Source organism: Rhododendron vialii, chromosome 5a, assembly GCF_030253575.1.
Source record: "Rhododendron vialii isolate Sample 1 chromosome 5a, ASM3025357v1".
Taxonomy (NCBI): Eukaryota; Viridiplantae; Streptophyta; class Magnoliopsida; order Ericales; family Ericaceae; genus Rhododendron; species Rhododendron vialii.
In genome coordinates, this window is record NC_080561.1 from 41261541 (window position 1) to 41288175 (window position 26635).

Below are 26635 nucleotides of genomic sequence, written 5' to 3' on the forward strand. Positions count from 1 at the left end.
TATTCTGTTGTTCTGTCTGTCTTTATTCGTGCAAACACAAACAAAAAAGAATTTGAGTTCGTGTTTCGTTGTATCTTGAAGGCGGATTTGCTATAACCCGATGCACATCATCTAGTGGGAAAAATACTATCTTTAGGGAAGTGACTCAGTCATATGCCTCAAATACGTGTTTTCTGCATTCCAATTTTTGAAGGAGAGACGGTGCCATTTTCCAATTCAAGAAGACCGATTTCCAGCCTAATCCAACAAGGGAAAAAATGCTAAGGTTGATTGAAAATGAAGCTAAAGAATATGAGGCTCTTCTTCAGAGGAACACATCTGCTCCTCTTAGACGGAAAACCTCAGTTTGCTGATATGCCTATTTCTTGTGTTGTGAGGTTTTCGTTAGGTGAGGGTGTTGTGGGTGTGTTTTTCTAAGAGGGCTTTGATTCTGGTTTGGATAGGCTTTTGTGGCTGGGTGAGAGGATCGAGTGTATTTTTTGGCTTTCCTTGTTTCCTGTGGCTGCTAGTTGAGGGTTTTTGGTCTAAGTTTTAGTTCAGTTTTGCTGTTTGGAGGGTTGCTGCTATTTTGCTGTCTTTGTGCTGTTGCTCTTGGTATTTTGATAGTTTTTGGGCTGCTCGTGTTTTCTGCGGATGTTCTTAGCTTTCTGGAATGATTGGTATTTTTTTCCGTGGGTGTTTATTGGGTGAAGTGTGGAGTTCTGATGCAATTGGTCTGCAGTCTTTTGGGATCTCGTGGTTTAAGGTAATTTGGATTCTGCATCTGGATGCTTCGGTTAGGCCTCAGGGTATTGGGTGCTTGCAATTTGCGTGTTGCGGTTGAGCAGTTTCAGACTTTCTGGGTCACACTTAACTTATTGTTGGATGTTTTTTTCGTTGTTTTATTTTGGGCCTTTCACTCTTCTTCATGTATCAAACATCATGATGCGGGTATCTTATCCTTTTTTGCTTTCTCGATGTACTCTTTGTTGAGTTTCTAATAAAATCTTTTTGCCGTTTCCAAAAAAACAAGGGAAAAAAAGAGGAAAAAATGAGATTTAACTTGGGAAATAAAAAGTAACCTGGTCACTGCCTTAGGTCAGTCCTTTTGGAGATGCTTTAATTACGCTGCCGACCTCGTTAGACCAGATCGAGTAACTCTGGAAATGTCAAGGAAAAAAAGTATTGATAACATCGTTGATAATGAATTGATGATAGGTTGATGATGTGCCACAGGAGAGAGGTCGAAACAAAAGAAAGCTATTTACAGTTCTGATCCCGGCTGACATTAATCAATAAAACCTGCAGGAAAGTGTTCAGGCATACCTCTTTGTTGTTCTCAAACCGAGCTTGTTGCAAACAAAATAAGAAGATATGGCCGGCTTGAAGGCTTTTAAACTTCTGTTGGCAACAATGACAGTCAAGTTTCCAATTTCTTCCGATCCGAAGTACAATTCCTATTACCAAAATGATGCTTTAAGTACCAAGGAAGCAGTCAAGTTTTTGCAGATACTTACAATAAGAGCAAAATGACGTGCTTGTACAAATAAAATCGATGTACTGAAAACTCATACACAATTATGGGGGGCAGTGACATTTTATAAACTATGAATCAATCACATTCATATTTATGCCTCTTCCAAATGTCTTCAAAAGACATGATCATTCTTAATGAGTGTGTTGAATAGACATGATCATTCCTAACGTGTGTCTACTAAAGACATGATATGTCACACAATGGTGCCTATATGTCAAATAAACCATTTGTAAAGGCATTTCTTATACCGAAAATTTCATAATGGATTGCTCTTTCTGCACACGCTCCCTTCCGAGAATTTTTTAGGCATATTGATATTCTGTTGTTCTGTCCATCTTGATTTGTGCAAACACAGACAAAAAAAAAACTTTGAATTTGGGTTTCGTTGTATCTTGAAGGGGGATTTGTTGTAATCCAATGCCCACCATCTAGTGGGAAAAATCCAATTTTTAGGAAAGTGATTGACTCAGTAACATGCCTCGAAGTGTTTTTTTGTGTTCCAATTATCGAAGGAGAGATGGCGCCATTTTGCAATTCAAGAGACCAATTTCCAACATTCCAATCCAACAACGGGAAAGAAAAAAAAAAAGAAAGGAACAAAGGAGATTCAACTTAGGGAAAAAAAAGAGAAGTAACCTCAGTCCTTTTGGAGATGCTTGAACTACGTTGCCGATCTCGTCGGACCAGAGTAACTCTGAAAATATCAAGGAAAACAAGTTTTGGTTACGTCGTTATTAATGAATTGATGATAGATTAAAGACGTGCCACAGGAGAGTGGTTGAAACAAAAGAAAGCTATTTATAATTCTGATTCCGGCCGATATTAATCAATAAAACCAGGAAAGCGTCAAGGCATACCTCTTTGTTGTTTGCAAACCGAGCAAATTGAGATGTCCCGGGTCCTCCAAACACCCTTTGGTCTTCAATTTAAGTAAAGAAAGAAGAAGTCGGGAGCAGGAGACAAATAGCTAGGAAAGAAACTCGAGCATGTTTAGCAGAGAATGCGAGGCAAAACAGAATGAGAAGATCGCTTGATCAGAAACTCGAGCTTGTTTAGCAGAGAATGCGAGGCAAAACAGAATGAGAAGATGGCTTGATCAGAAACTCGAGCTTGTTTAAACTAACTTATGTTGGCAACCATGACAGTCAAGTTTCCAACTCCCTCCAAAGTAGAATTCCTGTTACCAAAGTGATGCAGAAGTTTGATTGATTCGGAAGGAAGTCCTTATCTTGCTAGCAAAGCATTGGAAAGAACAAAGCTGCCTCGGTTAATTTATTCCTCTCCTACAGAAAAAAGAAAAGGCAAAGTACAATTCTTTACTCTCTCACCACTTTTTCTTTTTCCAAATTTATCCAAGATGTTGCATATAGTTTCTCGTTTCCATGCAACTTAGAATCACCTAGGCAGTATTTGGACATTGCCCACAAAATGTTATGCCTAGATAAAGAACATCCAAGCATCCATGAATTATTATGAATGCATTACGAATTCATTCGTTTACAAACAGGATCGATGGAAAACATTCAACCCTGTCCACACATCCGATGAATGTTTGAATTTCATGCTACGGTTTTGTGTGAATTTTTTGTATGATATATAAATTTTTGTTCTGTCTTCCATTTTTCGTCTCTGAAATATAAGGTTGGGGCAAACAAGCGCCGAAAGGGAAGAAGCAGAGAAGTCAGCTCTCAAGTATTGTACATTTTGACGAAAACACCTGCAAACACAAATAATGATTCCCTTAGCATTCTGTGTAGACCTTGATTTCAGAAGGGCTAGAACTGTAGCTGCTGCAATTAGATCAGTGCAGGAACAAGTCTGGCAAACTCAAATAATAACCGATCGAATAAAGCAAAAGTAGCCAATTAGGGTTAAGCTGCAAGTTGTTGATTTTGACCATGCTTTCTGCGCGAAGAAAGAAAAAAATTCCAAGCATAATAATTGTTATATGAAGTAGCAAGAAAAGAACAAGCGCGCAGGCCAATAAACTGTAACAACTGTTATCCAAATCACGTCAACATTGAAGTATAGTAGTACTACTTTCTCATGCAACTAATGTATAGATTCTTCGATAACAGAGAATCGAACACGAGGAATCACCAAACCATGTCAATTATTTGTTGGCATGACAAAAACGTGAGATTAATAAGAAAAAGCAGCAGCTAGCTATCGTGGTGAAACCGTCATATAATGATGCACAAGATTGTGCGAGAGCACATTACCACCGAATACTTTTCCGATCTGTTCAGCCCAGCCAAGATATGTACTACTCCCGTCCCAATTTAATTGTCACTTTTGAGAGTTCATGTCACTTTTCAATTGATTATATCTTGTAATTTATAATATTTTAGGTGATTTTGAAAATATTGTATTATAGAACAAATCGAGATCTATCAAACAAGATCTATTTTGGATATAAAATTCATTACCAATTTAAAGATACAACTAGTTTTTTTATCCGGTTAGAATAGAACTGGGACAAGTAAATTGGGACGGAAGGAGTATTTTTTTTTTTTTTTTTACGGGAAATGTCTGGCCGGTCCTATTTTTTGTGGGCGTTCCATGCGGACCCCCTTTTGTATAGTCTATCCCCTTCAGTCCTTTTTTAAAGACGCATTTACAATTTTGCCAATTTGTACAATTTTTATTTTGTCATTTTCCAGAATTTTTTGAGGTGCAAATTCTGGGTGAATTGTTGATGTGAATTATCTGTGAATTTTTGGTGTGAATTCTTAAAAGAGATGTGAATTCACACCCATAAATATATAATTCACATCCAAATGCAAACAATATTAAATAAAACATCAATTTATATGAGATTTGTTTTCAAAATTCACCCCAATACAATTCACACCCCAAAATTCAGAATTCACATCACATCTGCATAATTCACACCCCCAAATTATACAATTCACACCTCATCTGGCATCTGGAAAATTCACATCCCCAAATTAAGAATTCACACATTCGAAAAAGACACAATGCACACTCAAATAAAGAATTCACACCTTAGAAAAAGACAGAATTCACATCCCTAAATAAAGAATTCACACCTATTCTAAAATACAAATTTCAGAGAAAACTTGTAGGAATCTCGGGTGCAACTCTTCTTCCACTCTTTGCTTCAACCGCTACAGTATTTTAAACTTTTTTTTAGCACCAATTATATGAAGAATTTATCGATTACAACCAGTAAAGCCTTTCATTGTCTCTTCAAGAACTTTAACTCAACTTATGTTGCAACAATCTTCGCCATTTGAAAATTTTGTGATTAGATCAATCGAATGGCATCAACTTCAGTAACTTTACCTTTCTCTCTCGCATTTCTAGTGTCCAATTTCCCCTCGCCGGTGACAATCAAATTGGATGCTTCAAACTATCTGCTATGGCGTATTTAAGTAGAGAACGTAATGAGAGCAAACCAAACGGATATTATGGCTACCTAGATGGATCGGTACAGACAGCACAGATGAATAAGGGAAATTTTGAAACATTTATTTTGTTATTTACAGTCTAATTAAAGAGAGACAACATTAGTACTAAATGTCCCTTTTCCACTTATTAGAATGAAGAACATGTTTCTTCATTTGATGTAGGAGGCAATCCAGTGTAATCGAGACTCCAGCAACTTCAACTCAAATCACAACTGTGGAGCAAATTATTGTTGATGTAAATAAAAAAAAATACATTTCCACTCAAAATTCAAGAGGGATGAAGATGCATTTTTTATTTTTGATCGGCGAAGAGAAATTTTGTGATTCATATTCAGAGAGTATCTTGAATTTAATCATTTTTTTTTTCAATAGAGATACACCAACCCAATTTCAGTTATGCTATCAAACAACTTGGCACGAAAAGTGGAAGTCACGGTAAGACAAAACAAAGGGTCATGGTATCTTCGAGATGGCATGGTTCCACCATATATATTAGCCTATTTCCATAGGAGAGGTATTAGAACTACTTTATTTGGTTAGTAAGGATATAATCATAGAATCTCATACTTCAACATTTACAACTATATTTGAAATCGAGATAAGCAGGTTAGATACTTATGCCTCTTAAACCCTTATTACATGGACTCTTCTAAGTATATAAAGCAAATCTTAACTAAAATTATTCATAGTATGGATGACACTTGTACCTGGTTCCTACTTCCTTGTGACATATTAGCATAAAATTAACGTATCATATATATTTCACGGTTGGAGCTGCATACTACTACAACTTTCATCCATTGTTGCAAATTCCTGATGAAAGCAGAATGGAAAAACAGAGAAATAGAAAATGTATAAGAAGCATCAGAATTATTTATTTATTTTTTTCAAATATAAGAGCTCGACCAACGAACCCTATCATAGTTGAGAAAGAAAGCCCACACAAGTTAAAAGGGAAAATTTCAAAATGCCCCCCAACATTTACTCTAAATTTCAATTAGACTTCCAACCTTTTAAAAAAATAAATTTTACTCCTAACATTATTTTCCAATAATCAAAATGCCTCATTCCGTCCGAATGACTAATGAATTTCGTTAGAGGCTCCATTAAATAGCGTTCCTGTCGAATTTTATTGATCTGAGTCGCTCAATGTGTTCAAAACGTGATTTTAAGGGTACTCACAAGAAATCAGGAAAAAAAAATGACCGGAAAGGGCTTGATCCGAATAATTTTTTATTGAATAGTTCTATAAAAAACTGCTCAAATCAAGCCATTCCCGGTCTTTTTTTTCTAAATTCACGCGTGTAGCCTTAAAATCATGTTTTGGTCACATTGAGCGTTTTGGATCATCGAAATTCGATCGGAAAAGGGGAGGTGCGGACCAAAGCAAAATCAATATATGTGTCACACCTCAACCATACCTCTCTCACATACATGTGTGGAAGTTTAACAATACATGTTAAGGACCCGCTAGAGACCCACAAGTATGTGAGAAGAGTGTAGTTGAAGTATAATAAATTGATGTACGCTAGTATCTCCCAGTTTCAACATGGTCTTGCATTTCTAGCATTGATGACAACATAGTTAGGTATTCAAACAGTAAGTAATTAATTGAATTGAAATCGAATCTGGAAAACTCCAAAACACTCAAACTTATAGCCTCAATTTTTCCGGTGCAAAAAATTGCAAAAACACTCAAACACTCAAACTTATTATTGTCCCATTACACCATACCACTATCTGTGGCAAAGTTATCAATCCCGTGCGTACTACCGTTTTTTTTACTGGGACGGTTTGTACTGGTATCGATGTACATCTCGGTACCGTTCTGGATCGACCGTAACATATGTTTTATATATTTTAATATATGTGCAAAAACCAAAAAAAAAAAATTCAAAGTAGAGGTATAAAATAAAGAGTCATGCTATGAGTACCGACAAGGGGGAAGGATATCGTACCGATCGGCCGCGCCGGACCGTCTCCGGCCACCGGACGGTCGATCCAAGCTGTCCAAAAATTCTATAAAAAAAAATCGATGGGGCTCATGTTGGAATCAATGGCATCCGATGTGTGTAGGGTGCTTGATCTAAACACTATTTTTTTCATGTATATCCGAAATTTTTATTTTACGGTATTTGGTTGGCACTTGAATTTTTTTTTCAAAAATTGACAAAATAGTGTATATAAGGCATGGTGATAAGGTGGAGGTGTGGTGGTTCAGTGACGCTGTGTTAGCGGTGGTATGATGAGAATGATCCTAGGTGTTACGAAGTGAACCCGGAACCTTAGAAACAGTGGCGGAGCCAATGTAGGCCCGGGGGAGCACGGGCCCCACTGCATTAATTTTTATTTTTTTTATAGTTTTAGTTTTTCTTGAATCGAAACAGTAATCTAAAATTTAAAAAATTCGCATTCGTTTTTCGTGATGTAACATATAAACCTCCGTCGTATTGCCAAAAAGCCTCAAGTTTTGAGTCGGTGGGATGGGATGTTTGAGATTCGCTGTCATTGAAATTTTTAAATTTCATAGTGCCCCCATTGATGCATTTTTTCTAGCTATGCCACTGCTTAGAAATCTTCATAGGATATTGAAAACAGAGAGAACAAGCAATCACGCCTTCGTTACCATCTCCGCTTCTCATTTTTTAGCTCATGCACCGTTGTGGTGGAAAGAAGTTAAGAACCCTTCGGATCTTTACAAAGCCGTGGCCTTGTCTAGGTTCCCACGGCAATCATGACAACATTCCAGCAAACGCTTCTTCTTGTGCGCATACCAGATATTCATCAGATTCAATAACGTTACCTTTCTAGGCTTTTCCACGGCCAAAATATGTTTGTGCGACCATTCCAACTCTATCTACAATCCCATTTTGGTATATTTCCTCACTCTCTGATACCCAAACCTCTCTTTTAAATGTGAGAGGTATTTATAGAGTTCGGGGTAGGGAGGACTTTTGGTACGAAATTCCATATTTGAGAGCAATTTATGACCACCGGGGTATCACGATAACGAGATTCATAACTCGAGGAAACAAAGAGTGAAAGCAAGTACCAGTCTTGTTTAATCTTGTATCCCGATCTAATTCCAAGATTCTTGATACCTGATGTAAAGATTTCGGGCCACATTTTTCCTACTGAATGCAGCTACATCGCTCATCTCCTAACTGTAGTTTACTCCCTTGTCTCTCTAATTGCCTAGCTATTGTTGTTTCTATAAAATGAAGTCTTAAATGACATTGGATTGACTTGAAGGAGAGAAAAAGGCAAAGCAAAAAATACTCCCTCCGTTCTTACTTGTTAGTCCATTATCCTAATTGCCTAGCTATATATTGTTGTGAAAGTGTTGCTAAGTAAGAAGAACAAGATCTACCTAGTCTTTCTCGGAAAATGGAAAAAGACAGACATGTCATTCCATCACCTTCATGGCCAACTAAACCATCCACAATAAAACATATATATGGCTACATATTGATCTGAACTTCAATAAAGTTGAGCTAAGCTACCCCATCAAAACCTAAAGTTCGAAAAGATCGAGCGGATTATAAGTGGAAATGTACGTAAAGGAAATATGTGAAATTTTTTTTTCCAGTTGCCCATCATCTGAAAGCAAGTATTACATTCCTTCCAGAATTATCATCGCCAAATACAACAACAATTTCTTTCTAATATGGTCACTTAAAACATCCATAAGCCTTTTAATGCACATTTACACACTTGTTATTATCAGCCTTTTGGACTTATTTTGAGATAATCCAAAGAAAGCAAAACATTACAGATCCATCAACCTTTCCATATCCATATATGCCGTTAGTATTACTATAGTGCAGAGATTCCAACAAATTTTGACAATGGATGAAGAATCAAATTTTGTAGTGTGTTGTTAGGATAGGATTTATAGGTTCTATATATGTCAACTTTGTGTCTAATACTATGAGTTCGTCATGGGTCTTATTCGATCTGTACGTCAAATTGAACTTTTTAAACTTCTGGTTATACAACAATTAATTAGTTCCCTAAACTGCATAAGTACAAATTAAATGAGTACAAAACAGTGAATACACGTATAATTTTTAAGGGTGGGTGACACGTATCAACGATTAAGAGATATAGTTACCATGCCTAGCAACCAAAATCATTCAAATCAATCTCATTGGCTAGTCCAAGATAGGTAATAGGTTAATTATAGAACAACACTTATTTGTTGTACATATGTAGGTAGCTAAACAGAGTTGTGAATTGGTACACAAATAATATACAGCTTACGTTGGATAGTGTAAACCCAACTCAATGTAGATGAAAACACAAATGAATAAGGGAAATTTATTTTGTTATTTATTTATAGTCTAAACAGAGACAGCATCACTACCACATGTTCCTTCTCGATGTAGGAGGCAATCCAGTGTAATCGAGACTCCAACAACTTCAACTCAAATCACAACTGCGGAGCAAATTATCGTTGGTGTAAGTAAAACAAAAAAAAACCAACATTTCCACTCAAAATGCCAGAGGAATATTGAAAATCCATATGCAGAGAGTATCTTGAATTTAGTCATTTAACAGAGCATTAATCAAGATGTCCATACTAAAGACTTTGTAGAGCGAAAATTAATTCACCTTGATGGATGGAAAAATCAAACTATGTTCAGGTCAAATATTTACAAGAAAATATCCCCAAAAAAGTCGGAAAAAAATGTTGATACTAAAGACTTTATAGAGCCAGAAATACCTTGATGGATGGAAAAATCATAACAATCTTCATTCTAGTAAAAAAATGTACATGAAAATGTAAACATTAAAAGAAGAAACTTCTAGGAAGTTGTATTTTATTTTATTTTTGTGGTCTTCAAGAGAGTATTAGAGCATCTCCTTTTCGTAAGGACCTTAAGCGAGGTCCGTAAGTGTGGACCTCCTTTTCCGGAACAAATTTCAATAATCCAAACCATTCAATGTGTTCAGAGCGTGATTTTAAAGAGTCCTCGTGAGAAATCAGCAAAAAATATGATCAAAAAGTGCTTGATTTGAGCAGTTTTTTATTGAACTACCATTCAATGGAAAAACTTAAATAAAATAAAGCAAATCTCAAATAAAATTATTCATAGCATGGATGACACTTGTACTTGGATCCTTGTGACATAACATGAAACATATCATATTTCACAGTTGGAGCTGCATACCACTACTACTTGCATCCGTTGTTGCGCATTCCTAATGAAAGCAGAATATGAAAAAACAGAGAAACAGAAAATATATAAGAAGCATGAGTTCAGTAGTTTGTTTTCAAAGATAAGAGTTTGGCCAAAGAACCCTAAGCATGAGTTCAGTAGTACCTTTCTTCTAGATGTTGCTTCTGTGACGATCTTCTTTGAATGCTCGTCAGAGTATTGATCTAGAAATGTAGTAATCAACTTTGGGAATACAACCTGCAGAAATTCATTTTGTGATGTCATTTAGAGACTGATGATTAAAAAATGAAATTGTTTAAAGATTGCATATTTTGAATGTTCTGTGCATTTAACGCACACAACTAGAAAAGTATTTGTGACACGGCATGGGTGTGCAAAAAATACTTCACTCAAGAAAAAATTGCGTGAGTTCAGAACGTGAGTTCAGAGCATCTCCTTTTTGTAAGGACCATAAGCGAGGTCCTTAAGTGCAAACCTCCCTTTCTTGATCAAATTTTGATGATTCAAACTGTTTAATGTGTTCAGAACGTGATTTTAAAGGATCCTCATGAGAAGTTAGCAAAAAATATGATTGAAAAGTGCTTGATCTGAGCAATTTTTTTACCTTTCAATGAAAAAACTTAAATAAAATAAAGCAAATCTTAAATAAAATTATTCATAGCATGGATGACACTTGTACCTGAGTCCTTGTGACATAGCATAAAATGTATCATATTTCACGGTTGTAGCTGCATACCACTACTACTTGCATCCGTTGTTGCACATTCCTAATGAAAGCAGAATATGAAAAAACAGAGAAACAGAAAATATATAAGAAGCATGAGTTCAGTAGTTTGTTTTTAAAGATAAGAGTTTGGCTAAAGAACCCTAACATGGCTGAGAAATGTAGTACCTTTCTTCTAGATGTTGCTTCTGTGACGATCTTCACTGAATGCTCGTCAAGAATTGAATCAATCAACTTTGGGAATACAACCTGCAAAAATTCATTTTGTGATGTCATTTAGAGACTAATGATTAAAGAATGAAATTGTTTAAAGATTGCATATTTTGAATGTTCTGTGCATTTAACGCACACAACAGAAAAGTATTTGTGATATGGCATGGGCGTGCAAAAAAATACTTCCCTCAAGAAAAAATATGCGCGAGTTTTTGTTCTGAATGGAATAGGAAAGGATGAGGAACCTCTAGGCTAGTTTTGAAACGCTCTTCCTTTTCTTAAACTAGTTTTCCTTTTTTATTTGTCAGTGGGACAGAAGAAAGTAAGTTGCCCATGGCCATCTGTATGCTTTTCAGGCTAGGATAGCTAGTCGAATTAGAAAATGAAGCAGCGGGCTAAGCTCGAAACAACGGTGACGTTGGAAGGGATTGAGTTGTTAGTGAAGTCTTGTAGGGTATTTTTTCTCGGACGATTTTTTTATTTGTCCTTGTTTTTTCCTGATTTTATTGCCCATTTGGCTGTTGTTTCTGAATCCATATATCAGATGAGTATGAAGCATCTATATGGTTTCATATATGGTTTTCTAAGACGTTTTATATTGTACAAATTCGAAATTTATATGCGTACGTGGTTATCTTCTTTTTAATTAATGCAACCCAAAGGCCACGATCTACTAAATTAAAAAGGTAAGAAAATAAGTACCTGGACGTTGAAGCAGAGCCGGTCTTCGGATTTGTAGGCGCAAACACCTTTAAGGTTTTCCAATTCTTCAAGTATCAAATACCTTAGTTCAGGGAACGCATTGATTGTATCATTATTGGTGGTGGCTTCTTGTGTTTCTTCTTCCCTTTTCTCCAATACTACGATCACTTCCATCTCCGGACAGTTGGAAACTTGGAGGATTTCTATATTCTTTAACAGTGGGAGCATGTGCGACGGGACCACATTCATCAATTTCTTACAATCCATGACTTTTAAGGACCTCAGTTTCTCATAACCCCGGACTCCCGAGCATCTCAGTAGACAAAAAGACTCAGGCTGAAGTAAGTTCTTGTCCCATATCTCTGTTATGTTATGCATTGAATCAATGGATAATTCCTCCAAAGCAGGGAATGCAACCTGCAACGCTCGTAACACAAATTATTTTCTAAAACATTTGACTACTCAGAAAATCTGTCTTTGAGAACAAAAAATCAATTAATAACAAGGAAAATAGAATCAATCTAATTCAGAAAATATAATATTCGAGGCAATTTATGCTAAATTTTAAAAAAGGTTCCTAATTAAGAAAACCTAATATTGGACAAATTGAAAATTAATAGAAGATTACATGGCCGGGCTCACTCATGTTTTAAATTAGAATTTCCATTTTCTTTTCTTTTTTCGATTTGGACGACGATCAACTTAGAAAGTTTCCATGGGGATGAGATCGAGCACTAAACTCACAACCATTTCTCCTCACATGATATACAGTTATTCGATTGCTAAAGTGCACTTCACTGTATACAAAACTTTTTACCTCAATCTGGACACTACAGGAAAAAAGGGGTTTTTTTGGCTCGGCAGGAAAAAAGGGGTTTACCGGTGCTAATTACGCGGCATTTTAAAGCATGCCATATTAGTCACGATCGAGTCAAGGCGCTTTGAAAACATTGTTGGCATTGAGTTTGAGAGTAATTGTAATTGTAATATCATCGATCAGGGATTAAGGTGGGTCATGCTTGGAAGACATTTGAGTTTTTCGATCTGACGTTGTATTTTGTTGCTAACATTGTAATTGGCATTTTGGAAGTGAAAAAGGAAAACGCATCATTTCGGTTGAAGAAGTTTGGTTCAAAAATTTTTTTTTTGGTTCGAACATTTAGTTGAAGCTTTTAGAATGGGAGTTGATGGTTAAATAATAATAATGGAGTTCTAATTTCAAATATTTAGAATTGGAATTGCTGGGTAATAATTTATTGGGCTAATAATGGAGTTCTAACATTGTTTGGGAGCATTTGGGGCTGCTACGGAGACTTCCAACAAAATTGAGGGGGAGGTTCAATTAATTGTTAATGGAAGAAAGTATTGTGTTCAAGTGGTGGAGGAGGAAACTTTCAGAACAGTAAGCTCGGCAGAACATTTTTCAAATACTGAAGCAGAGGAAGAAGATGATGAGGTGGATAACACAGATGATGACAGGGATGCCAGCAGTAAAAAGGAAGAAAATTTAGTGGATGACATGGAAAAACAAAGGAATGAGTTTTCGGATGACAAGGTAGAGGAAGCTGAAAAGGGTGAGAATAGTGATAATGGCAGCCACCAATCTGCTTTGGGGAAGGAACCAATTTTTGAAGGGTAAATTTCACTTACCGCCCCTGAGGTTTCTGACAATGATAGAGACCTTCCCTCACGTTTTTAAAATTGCACTTATCTTCCATCTGCTTTAGTTGTTGGTTGTAGATTGCCCCATTCCGTTAGGAGATCGTTACCAATAAACGAAAATTGCTAACATCACCAACTATACCTATTTCCCTACCCATTTTACCCTTATAATGATGGTATGACATGAATGCCCTTTCCAACTCAATTTAAAAGACGTTAATGTCTCTAATCACAACTTCTTAAAAGAGACATATCCATATATACATTTGTATGTTAAATTAAAAACATATTGACATTTGATTTTAAACATGCATGTATAAATATTTTATTCTTTTTAAAGCTTCAAAAAAATTCTAAATTTTTATTAAGCCACATACATACGAGGCATAAACACAAAGAAATTAGAGTCCCTTTCCTTTTTTATGATACTTCACATTCTTTTGGCAATGAATAAAAAAATCTCAAATATATAGCTTCACGTTAAAATAATTTTTTTTTGCAACCCTATGCCGCCGTTTTTTACACCCCAAAAAAGACATGTTAATATTTTTAGCCAAAAATTCCTTTTTCTTCCATCGAATTTTTTTTCTTGAACTTTTAAAATTTCTAAGCCACATATTCATTGAATAATGAACCTTCAAACACTTTACATTAACATTGATAAAAAAAAACTTTATTACGAAAATGAACTAAAAAAAACTATGCTAAATTTTTTTTTCTTTTGCATATTGGCTAAAAAAACTATGCTTTATAGATGAATGACTTTAACTATCAAGTTTTTGAAATCACACTTATCAATTAGGTTATGTATATTAGTTCAACGTATTTTTTAAAATTCAGGGTGTTTTGGGTTACTTTACGCACATCATGATTAATTTGTGGAAGATTAATATTTCACGTTGATCAAATGTCATCACAATGCTTGATTAAGGCGACAATATTATGCACATGAAAAATCATCACCAAGCATAATCTTTTTTGGCCAAAAGGCCACTAATTACATGCCAAAAGGCCACTAATTACATGGACACAAGCCAATGCATGCATTTTTAAACTTAAACTTCCTTTCCCTTGAATTTTCCAATCACATAACACAACCTACCCTAATAATTGCATCATACCACCTAGCAACCCACATCATGTCCCCCCTCAACATTCTACTAAATTTCTATGTCTCACAGTCATTCTAAAATATTGTTATCTATTATGCAAAATAAAAACAAATTTTCGGCTGAATTGATATAAGTTCTACAGAAAATATGGGGTGTTACAACATGTTAGTTCAATATTCAATCAACTTTCTTTGGCTTGTACTAGAAAGGAAAACATAGAAGTCAAAGTAATTACTAAAAAAAAAAAACTATTTTTTTCGGGGGAGGTATCTAATATTATTATAAACCTCAGGGGAGGTAAATAAAGGGGTAGAAATGGAAATTCACACTTTCTGTTAACAGAAGTAGCCGATAAGATTGACAGTGGAGGTAAGTGCAATTTCAAAAACGTGAGGGGAGGTGTTTGTCGTTGTTAGAAACCTCAGGGGAGGTAATTGAAATTTACCCATTTTTGAAAAGCCACCATTTCAAGAAAAGACAGTTGGGGATAAATAATGATTCAGAAGGGAGGAATAATGAAGAGAGCATTAACTCAGTTCACAGGTTGGATTCTATTGTTCCGGGCTCTCCAACCCCATTGAATGAAGATTGTTTAGAATCTGTCAATAACAGTAGCCAAGTCCAAAACACAGAAACCCAAGAAGGTATTGAGCAGGAGCAAGAAAGGGAGAGAGTAAATGAAGAGGAAAATATTCCAGTCGTGTATATGACTCTAATGCTAGTATAAGGGCCTCTCAGGTGCAGAGCATAAACATCCATGTGGATTTAAATCCAAGTGCCGTTATAAAAAGCATTAGAAGCCAACAGTTTGAAACAACTTTGAGTACTGAAGGGGACGAAATTGACCGTTACATTATCGCTTCGCAGGAGCAGGAACAGAATTCAGTGGACAAGGAGCTGCAGAACACTAATAGCAGGTAACAATCTTGGTATTAAATTTGGGGATGCTGGGATACTAAGATGATAGAAAATGAGGCAAAAGCTTTGAAAGCATCTCTGAATAATAAGAATTCTTTTGCCCCTCTTATAAGGAACCAATAATTATACAATAGTGTGAAACAAGTCAGAGGCTTCAATGAAGATCATTTCATGGAGTATAAAGGATATAGGTATTCCACTTAAAAAGAGGTTTGTCTCTAAAATTATCAGAGAAAGAAACCCTAGTGTTTTTTTTTTTGCAAGAAGCAAAAGTGAGAGTTTTGAAAGGCCTATTGTTCAAAGAATATGGGGTTCTTCTGAATTTGTATATGCTGAGTCTGGGGTTGTTGGTCTGTCTGGGGGCGTATTAGCGATATAGAATCCAAAAAATTTCAAACCAAGAGAAGTCACAATTCATACACATTTTGTTATGTTGACTAGATTTTGGTACGTAGGGCTGGAATGTGTCATTGTCATTGTGTATGCCCCAAATGAAGCAGTAAGTTGACAAGAATTGTGGAGTGTATTATATCAGTTGAAGTCAGTATGTGCATTGGTGGAGACTCTAATAAGATTAAGGCTTTGTGTGAGAGATCAGGTCTGGATGGTGGGAGTTGGGGGTGTTATGATTGGTTTCTCTTTTGTTCTTGCTAGGTGTAGTGCAGGTTGGTGTCTATCCCTCTTGTGTGTTTGGAGTCTTTTTTCTTTTCGTGGGATTATTGAGTCTGTAATGTCAAGCTGCATTTTATTGGGAGACCCTTGGCAATTGGCCTATTTGTCAACTCCCATGTTGGGAGGGCTAGGAGGTTCTCTCTCCTCTCCTGTGCTCTGATTATTTCTCTTCTTAACTCCTAATCTATATAGAGGGCTAAGAGAATTTAGAGAGCTAGAGATTAGTGATATGAAGTCATGGAGATGATGAAGGTTATTCTACCACTCTTTCAACTCTAAAGATTTGGAGGGCTAAGAGTCCTACATCAGGCTTGGCCTGATTTTCTCTGAAATTGGGTGCAATATAAAGAGAGCTTAAGGTGTAGAATGAGAAAGGGATTTTGCTGATATATTGCTGAATTTTCTCGTGGTGAAGCCTGAGATGTGATGGGGCTGTTGTTCGTGGTGTACACCATTATCTTTTTTCAGCTTCCAACTATGAGGAGGGCTAAGAGATATATAGCTGAGTCTTTGCCATTCTGAACATGTTTTTTGGTCCAACTGTTGATGCTCATATTGCTTTAGGTCATGGCTGAATAAGGAGCTGATATACTTCTACGGGATTTGATGATGTATGCTGTAAACTAGTTTGCTGGGATTTCAGGATATAATGGGATTGCTTTTGCGGCATATGGTGCTGTTGGAAATGTGCGGGATGAGATGATTTTTGCCAAACTCTTATGGAAGATCCTTCTGCTGAGTTCATTCTAATGAGATTGATGTTTTAGTCTATCTGTTGGAAAACATTCAATGGAAACTGATGTTTTAGTCTGTCTGTTGGAAAACATTCAATTTCCATTGAATGTAATCTTCTTTTCTATTTTGTTTTTCCTCAGGCCTATACAGTACCTCTTTCTTAGTGGTCTATATTTGGTCTCTTCTCGATATACCATTTGTCGAGTTTTTAATAAAATTTTGTTGCCAATAAAAAAAAAATTTTTGTTTGGGAGCATGACGTTGGGCCTAGATTTTGTGGGCTTTAAAAAATTAGATTCTGACGTTTTGTGAGAAAACGTTAGTAGAACATGTTATAATAACGTCATCATAGCGGAACGGACGGCAAAGATAGACAGTTGAACCTTTAAATGACATTTTTAAAAGCGTTGGCAGAAGTTCTACCCCGATGTTTTTTAAGTGCTGAAAACATACGGTGAAGGCCGCGTCCCCAAAGCTTGGTATAAAATGCTGTGGAACATTTGGCGGCGTTTAACGGGCCTTTAACGGCGTTTTTCAAGTGCCAGCAAACTTATTATTCCTTGTAGTGGGAGATGAGTTGAAATTGGAGCATTCGACGTTATAATGAAACTCAGAGCCTAATTTGCTAGCATTGAAGACATAATTCATTTTAGATTATGGCCAGAATGTATTTTAAGTATGGTAGGAGTATTTGGGAGATGTGTATAGAATATATTTTAAAACTGTAGAGTGTTTGATAGATGAATGTTGAAAATGAATTATGGGTTGATTTTTTACCAAGTTGCCCTTGGCCTTTATTATTGTGTTAAAAATGTGTAAATAGTTATTAATTTCTCCCTTTTATTAAGATTTTCAGGTGGTTCATATTCTTATCGATTACTAGCATAAGTATATACAGTTTATATATCTCCTCCTTATTTGGTTATAGGGCTCTCTTAGGGCACTCGTTGAAAGCCCAAGAGCCAAAAATTTATTATAACCATTTAGAATAAAATGAATAGAAAAATAAGATCTTCGCACTGGTTCAAACGTATTAAAAATTGGAGCACTTCATTTTTTACTCTGTTTATATATATTAAAAAACATGATTAAAAAATTAAGAGCTCCAATTTTTAATCCGTTTGAACCAATGCGAAAATCTTATTTTTCTGATAATTTTATTCTAAATGGTCATAATAAAATTTTCGTTCTAGGGCTTTCAACGAGCGCCCTAAAAGAGTCCTATAACCAAAAATTAGAGGGCATAACTGGAAAAAAAATCTTTCTGGACCGAAAATGGGAAACAAGGCAAAAACTGGAAAAGGACCTCCGGATCTGATTCTCGATTTTTGCTTGGATTGTCAAAATTAGGGAATGAGGTTTGGGAGAATGAGGTTTGAAAATGAAGAACCAAACACCCAAAATGGAAAAATGGAAATGTGAAAATACAAAAATTACCTTGCCAAACACCCCTGTAATCTTCTTTTCTATTTTGTTTTCCCTCAGGCCTATATAGTACCTCTTTCTCAGTGGTTTATATTTGGTCTCTTCTCGATGTACCCTTTGTCGAGTTTATAATAAAATTTTGTTGCCTATCAAAAAAAAAAAATGTTTCGGAGCATGACATTGGGCCTAGAATTTGTGGGCTTTAAAAAATTAGATTCCGGCATTTTGTGAAAAAACTTTAGCAGAACATGTTATAATAACGTCATCGTAACAGGATGGACAGCAAGATAAACAACTGAACCTTTAAATGGCGTTTTTAAAAGCGTCAGCAGAAGTTCTACCCTGACGTTTTTTAAGCGCCGAAAACATACGACGATGGCCGCATCCCCGAAGCTTGGAATAAAATGCCGCAGAACATTTGGCAGCGTTTAAACGAGCCTTTAACGCCGTTTTTCAAGTGCTGGCAAATCTATTATTCTTTGTAGTGGGAGATGAGTTGAAATTGGAGCGTTCGTTATAATGAAACTCAGAGTCTAATTTGCTAGCATTGAAGACAACAAATTAAGTTAGGTATTCAAACAGTTGGGAAAATTAATTGATTGAATTGGAGTCGAATCTGAAAAATTCCACTTGCTTATGGGAAATGATATCGCAACACTCTACTTTTAGCGTCTTTTTTTTCCGGTGCAAAAAGTGCAAGTGTAGGTATGGTACCTTGTTGCCTCTGCTGGTCAGGAAGTATTATCCCATCATGCCACTATCTGTAAACTCTCTACCGCACTTACATTAGGGCCGAAATTAATGTCCCACCATGCGTCGGTAATGTTAGGTATGGTACTTTTAGCCTTTTATGCTCCCTTGTGAGGAGCTAATTAAAGTCGTTAATTGAAGCGTGAATCTTTTCTTATTTTACATCTCCAATCGCAAATTTTCCCACTCCAATTTTCTATTGTTTCTTCCAATTGGTTTTAAAGCATGAATGCACAGATAAATATGCGTTGGGAGTACTTTTTAAATCTAGCCCAAAGGCCACCATCTACTAAAAAATGGTAATTAAGAAAATAAGTACCTGGACGTTGAAGCAGAGTCGATCTTCGGATTTGTAGGCGCAAACACCTTTGAGGTTTTCCAAATTTAGAAGCTGCAAACTCCTAAGTTCAGGGAACACGATGATCATATCTTTATTGGTGGCTTCTTGTGTTTCTTCTTCCCTTGTTTCCAAGACTACGATCACTACCATCTCCGGACACTCGGAAACTTCAAGGGTTTTTATACTCTTTAATTGTGGGAGCATGTGTGACGGGACCACATTCATCAGTTTCTCACAACCCCTGACTTTCAAGGACCTCAGTTTCTCACAGCCTTGGATTCCCAAGGACCTCGGTAGACAAAAAGACTCAGGCTGAAGCAAGTTCTTGTCCCATATCTCTGTTACGTTCGGCACTGAACTTATGATTAATTCCTCCAAAGCAGGGAATGCAACCTACAACACTCATAACACAAGTTATTTTCTAAAACATTTTACTATTCCAAGGCTGGCAATATCAAATAACATTAACCAAAAGAAAATAAAAATTTAAACCCCCAAAATGTTAGAATGAGTGGCTTCCAAAAGTAAGTTTCAAGTTAACAATTCGTGGTTGCCTCTGGCTTGACACTAATTTTCATCAGATGGCTACGAGGATGCAGAGAAGCGTGTTAAAAAAGAACAATACAAGGACAATCACGAACAAGACAATTATGAGAGTTCACCATGAAAAATCGTGTCATTTTTTTTAAATAAAAAAATCAACCACTTCCGTGTATAATTTTTTGAATTTTTTTGTACCAAATTAAAGTACTAATCGAGATCTTTAATACGGTGCAAAAAAATTTCAAAAATTATGCACGCAAGTAGTTAATTTTTTGATTTGAAAAGAGGTAAGAGAGAGAAAATGAGACTGTCATTATGGAACGGAGGTAGTTGATAGGCGCGTAAATATTCACATAAACGCCTTCTAATTTATCTTTGCTAAGTCTATTTATTTTATTACTTAGTATTTTTAATGCTTAATTTTTAATTTGTGTTGTAGGTTTTTGAAGGTTTTGATATTTTAATGTGCTCTGCTTAGCTGCTTACCGAATTAAAAGGATCATGGATGGCGCTCACTATTTTTCTCCTACGGTGCTGCTGTCTTGTGATATTGGAAGTGAATGGGTAGCAATAATTGGATGTGCACTTGATCTTGTAGCTGGACCTAATAATGATTATTTATAATCTGGACTTAAGGTTGGGGCCCAAGGTTTCAACAATTGCAGTACATGGCTAAGCCAGTTCTCGGCCCCCGGGTATTATAAAAGGGCAGCAACAGGGTTTATATATATGTATATATTTGAAAAATGGGATTGACTGAAAAAAGGAAAAAAAAAAACGGAAGAACTGATACGCACGACTTTATTCACGTACCTTTTGACAGAAAAGGCGGAACGGGGCGACGACAGAAGTCTCCAAAGTAATTATTCTACAGTATTAGACTTGCATTCATTCAGAGTCTTTTTTTCCTTTCAATTTTATTTGAAGTTTAGTTCAATTATTTGCATCTTGATAACTTGTTTTAATTTCTGTTCTTTATAAAAGTTGTTCGTTGATTCTTGTTTAATTTAGATTTTTTATTTATTTTTTATTTCGCGTATTAGAAGCATGATTCAAATTAGAGTTTTTTATTTTTTTATGCATAATGATTAGTAAGTAGTCATATAGGTAGGGTCGCGGAGTGATTAGCACACCGTGACTAGTTCGGATACTGCTCCAATTTTTAAATAATAAAAAAAAACGATTTTAGATTGAAAAAAATACTTCCTGTAGATGAACCTGGGCATTGTCAGAATCTATGTAAACGCGGGAATGGGGGTCCCAAACTCATTCTCTGTTGCGCATGGGTAAACGGCGACCCTAAGGTTTCGCATCTTGCAGGGTATCTTTTTCAATCTAAAATTGAATGTTTTTAAAAACACCGAATGGAACAAGTTAATCCGGACTGGTTATGAGAGTTATGAACCCTACGACCGTACCTCATTTTAATTATTTGAAAAGAATAGTTGTTTCCTTAAGTTTTAGTTAATCTCAATCAGATCGACAAGGGGTGGCTATCTAAGAGCCCATTAAATTAGTAAAACCAGAATTTTTAGTCAGCATACATCATCGCCTCTGTGGATTCGACTCCAGACTTACTGGATATTGTGCTGCGTCGGTTTCCGTCCTACGCTTGGGGCAACCCATTAATTTAGGACTAGGAAATCGTCAAGCAATAGTACAACTCAATTTATAAAAAATCTAAAAATACTAAAAAGGCAACTAAACTGATGAAAAACTAAATCTATGTCTTGGAGACAAAAAAACAATGAGAAGAAAAAAAGAACCAACCTTATTCAGAAAATCTAATATTCGAGGCAATTTTGCTAAAAACAAACACTACAAGAAAACCGTTCTATAGCAACGGTCGAAAGCGTTGCCAAAAAATCCAAAAACCGTTGGTAGAGACCCGTTTAGGCTATACCAACGGTTCGGCCAAACCGTTGCAATATATCCGTTGCTATAGAGGTATAGCAACGGTTTTGATGAGCGTTGGTACAAATTTTTTTTTACCAACGGTTTCATTAGCAACGGTTATAACCGTTGCTAAAGGCAATTTTCATTTTTTTTAAAACCAACCACTGTGTGACGTAAGCCTCCACGTGGCGCTAACGTGGCAGCCACATGTCGCCCACGTGGCACTGACGTGGCAGCCGTGTGGCAGCCTACATGGCGCTGACGTGGCGGCCTACGTGGCGGGCGAAATATTCTTGCTCTCTTGAGAATCGAACCTCCGACCTCGTGTGTGCGCGCGCGTGCGCGAACCAACTGTGCTAGCCTATAACTTGTAAAAAATCATACACCTTTTAATATTTATACTATACTAACCGGTTTTTTTTAATTCTTTTTTTTAAAATCCGGTTTCTACTAACGGTTAATAAAAACCGATGCTATAGACTAGTTTATAGTAACGGTTATTGAAAACCGTTGCTAAAGGTCAGTTTTTAGCAACGGTTAATGAAAACCGTTGCTATAGTCCAGTTTTTAGCAACGGGTAATGAAAACCGTTGCTATAGTGTTGTAATCTACTAACGGTCACATGAAAACCGTTGCCATAGTCCTGTTTCTAGTAACGTTTTGTAAACCGTTACTATACACCATCTATACCAACGGTTTTTTTAACCGTTGCTAAAAAACCGTTGGGAGATCCTAAATTTCTTGTAGTGAAAAAGGTTCCTAATTAAGAAAACCTAACTCTGTACAAATAGGAAATTAAACTCTAGTGGTTACGTGTTTTCTTCAGTTTCACTAGAAGATTTCATGGGCATCACTCATCGTGTTTTATTCGTTGTGTTTTGTTGCTAACATTGTAAAGGCATTTGGTTTAAAAAAAAGAAATTTTGGTTCGAACATTTAGTTGAAGTTTTTGGAATGGGAATTGATGGTTAAATATAAGGGAGTTCTAATTTCAAATATTTAGAATTGGAATTGCAGGGTAATAATTTACTGGGCTAATAATGGAGTTCAAACATTGTTTGGGAGCATGACGTTGGGCCTAGATTTTGTGGGCTTTTAAAAAATTAGATTCCAGCATTTTGTGAGAAAACGTTAGCAGAACATGTTATCATAATGTCATCGTAACGGGATGAACGGCAAAGATAAACAGTTGAACCTTTAAATAACGTTTTTAAAAGTGTCGGTAGAAATTCTACCCCAACGTTTTTCAAAGATTAAGCCATGCATGTGTAAGTATGAACTAATTCAGACTGTGAAACTGCGAATGGCTCATTAAATCAGTTATAGTTTGTTTGATGGTATCTTCTACTCAGATAACCATAGTAATTCTAAAGCTAATACGTGTAACAAACTAACTACTCATGCTGACGTGTCAAGAGCTTGAGCTGATTGAGCTGATTGGGTTTGAGCTAACTTGAGCTGGTAGAACCTGAGCCCAAACTTGAATCCTTTACAAGCGCCGAAAACATATGGCGACGGTCGCGTCCCTGATGCTTGGTATAAAATGCCGCGGAATATTTGACAGTGTTTAATGGGCCTTTAACGGCAAACCTATTATTCCTTGTAGAGGGAGATGAGTTGATATTGGAGCATTCAACGTTATAATGAAACTCGGAGTCTAATTTGCTAGGATTGAAGAAAACAGAGTTAGGTATTCAAACAATTGGGAAAATTAATTAATTGAATTGGAGTCGAATATGGAAAATTCCACTTGCTTATGGGAAATGATATCACAAGTTTTTTTTTTTTCTTTCTGGTGCAAAAAGTGGAAGTGCAGGTATGGTACCTTATCACCTCCGTCAGGAAATATTACCCATCATGCCACTATCTGTAACTCTCCACCGCACTTACAATAGAGCCAAAGCTAATGTCCCACCACGCGTCGGTAATGTTAGGTATGGTACTTTTAGCCTTTTATGCTCACTTGTGAGAAGCTAATTAAAGTCGTTAATTAAAGCGTGAATCTTTTCTTATTTTACATCTCCAAAAGCAAATTTTCCCACTCCAATATTCTATTGTTTCTTCCAATTGGTTTTAAAGCATGAATGCACGGATAAATATGCGTTGGGAGTACTTTTTGAATCCAGCCCAAAGGCCACCATCTACTAAAATAAAAAGGTAATTAAGAAAATAAGTACCTGGACGTTGAAGCAGAGTCGGTCTTCGGATTTGTAGGCGCAAACACCTTTGAGGTTTTCCAAATTTAGAAGCTGCAAATTCCTAAGTACAGGGAACATGATGTTCATATCTTTATTGGTGACTTCTTGTGTTTCTTCTTCCCTTTTCTCCATGATTACGATCACTTCTATCTGCGGACAGTTGGAAACTTTGAGGATTTCTATGTTCTTTAACAGTGGGAACCTATGTGACGGGACTACATTCATCAGTTTCTCACAATCCTCGACTTTCAAGGACCTCAGTTTCTCACAACCCCGGATTCCCAAGGACCTCGGTAGACAAAAAGACTCAGGCTGAAGTAAGTTCTTGTTCCATATCTCTGTTATGTTCGGCACTGAACTTATGATTAATTCCTCCAAAGCAGGAAATGCAACCTGCAACGCTCGTGACACAAGTTATTTTCTAAAACATTTTACTATTCCAATGTTGGCAATATCAAATAACATGAACCAAAAGAAAATGAAAATTTAAACCCCCAAAATGTTAGAATGAGTGGCTTCCAAACGTATGTTTCAAGTTAACAATTCGCGGTCGCCTCTGGCTTGACACTAATTTTCATTAGGTGGCTATGTGGATGCATAGAAGTGCGTTAAAAAAGAAGAACAGTACAAGGACAATCACGAATAAGACAATTAATTATGAGAGTCCACCATAAAAAGTAGTGTCATATTTTATATCAAAAAATCGACCACTTCCGTGTACAAATTTTTGAATTTTTTCGTACCAAATTAATGTACTAATCGAGATCTTTAATGCGGTGCGAAAAAATTTGAAAAATTATGCACGGAAGTAGTTAATTTTTTGATTTGAAAAGGGGTAAGAGGGAGAAAGTGGGATTGTCATTGTGGAACGGAGGTAGTACAGCTCAATTTATGAAAAATCTAAAAATACTAAAAAGGTAACTAAACTAATGGAAATCTAAATCTATGTCTTGGAGACCAAAAAAAAAATAATGAGAAGAAAAAGAGAACCAACCTAATTCAGAAAATCTAATATTCGAGCAATTTTGCTAAAACAAAAAGGTTCCTAATTAAGCAAAACCTAACTTTTTACCTCTAATCTGGACATGAGTTGAAATTGGAGTGAGTATTCGACATTATAGTGAAAGTGAAACTCAGAGTCTAATTCGCTAGCATTGACGACAACATAGTTAGGTATTCATACAGTAAGTAATTAATTAAATTGGAATCGACTCTCGTGAAAAAAACGGAAATTTAGGTAGGGATCCCACTGCACCTACATGGGGGCCGAAACTAATTAAGGTCTCATCACACGTGGGTTATGTTAGGAGTATGTTAGCCTGAATGAGGGGCTATAAGGACTTGAACGTGCAGTGATGCTACGCCCACCACTTTGTTTTACCGCTCAACATTCACCTCTCAATATCTCAACGTCCGTCTCGGCAATCAATGTTTTGGATTTATAAAAAAGACTCAGAGGTGACGTTGGAAGGGATTGAATTGTTAGTGAAGTCTTATAGGGTATTTTTGTCGGACGATTTATTTGTACTGATTTTATTGCCCATTTGGCTGTTGTTTCTGAATCCATATATCAGATGAGTACCTCCAAAGAAGGGAATGCAACCTGCAATGCTTGTAACACAAGTTTTCTAAAACATTTGACTACTCCAAGGTCGGTAATATGATCAAACAAAATTAACCAAACAAAATGGAAATTTAAACCCCCAAAATGTAAGACTGAGTGGCTTCCAAAAGTAAGCTTCAAGTTAATAAATCATAGTTGCCTGTGGCTTGACACTGATTTTCATCAGATGGCCATGTGATGCAGGGAAGCGTATTGAAAAAGAAGAACGAGCGACGAAGAGAATCACGAACAAGTATGAACTAGAGGTACTCCCTATTCGAACACACAATTATGAAAAAATTCTTAATTCTTCATTACTAAAAAACAATCGCACTTACCCAGACTTTTACAACTCAATTTTCTAATAACCTAAAAATACTAAATTGGTAACTAAAATAATGGAAAACTGAATCTATGTCTTTAAGAACAAAAAAAACAATAACAAGGAAAATAGAATCAACCTAGCTAATTTAGAAAATCTAATATTAATCGATGCAATTCACGCTAAGTTAAACAAAAAGGTTCCTAATTAAGAAAACCTAATATTGTACAAATTGAAAATTAATACTCTAGTGGTTGCATGTTTTCTTTAGTTTCACTAGAAGTTTACATAGGCCTCACTCATGTTTTAAATTTGAATTTCCTTTTTCTTTTCTTTTTTCTATTTGGAAGTCGATATGGGGATGAGACGTACAAAATTTTGGGAGCACTAAACTCACAACCATTTCTCCTCACATGATAGTTATAATTCGATTGCTACAGTGTACTCCACTGTAAAATACTCCTTTTTAAAGCGCACCATATTTAGTCACGTCACTACTTCAAAATGATATAAAGATCACGGTCCAAAAATTAAAAAGATCATGATTTAAACAACCACGGTTTTATAATAAAACTGAAATGTTAAGCTATTAAAGGTTACGATTTTGTCATTTTAATCACAGTTTTTATGTTTTTAGTCACGGTTTTAATGAGTTTTAATCACGGTTTTTATCATGTGGTTAAAAGA

At 36.0% G+C, this 26635-nt stretch overlaps 1 protein-coding gene and 1 long non-coding RNA gene across 45 annotated transcripts in view; both read right to left on the minus strand.

Moving 5' to 3' along the window:
• LOC131326035 (uncharacterized) overlaps nucleotides 1–26635 on the minus strand; it is a 138746-nt gene that overhangs the window by 91337 nt on the left and 20774 nt on the right. For 24 of the 44 annotated variants that reach the window (XM_058358621.1, XM_058358615.1, XM_058358617.1 and 21 more), the window contains 3 exons: nucleotides 24003–24416; nucleotides 19366–19779; nucleotides 11773–12189 (listed from right to left, as the gene is read on the minus strand). The exons of 3 other annotated variants lie outside the window; for them this stretch is intronic. In XM_058358621.1, the coding sequence (XP_058214604.1) occupies nucleotides 11773–12189; nucleotides 19366–19779; nucleotides 24003–24416 (1245 nt within the window). Of the gene's footprint in view, nucleotides 1–11772; nucleotides 12190–19365; nucleotides 19780–24002; nucleotides 24417–25605; nucleotides 25627–26635 lie in introns of all 44 variants that reach the window. 17 more of the 44 variants (XM_058358583.1, XM_058358600.1, XM_058358612.1 and 14 more) reach the window with 10 other exon arrangements.
• On the minus strand, nucleotides 1313–3773 carry LOC131326044 (uncharacterized). The gene is made up of 3 exons (XR_009199906.1): nucleotides 2374–3773; nucleotides 2153–2210; nucleotides 1313–1436 (listed from the first exon to the last, which is right to left on the minus strand). It is a non-coding gene; the product is annotated as an uncharacterized LOC131326044 (long non-coding RNA).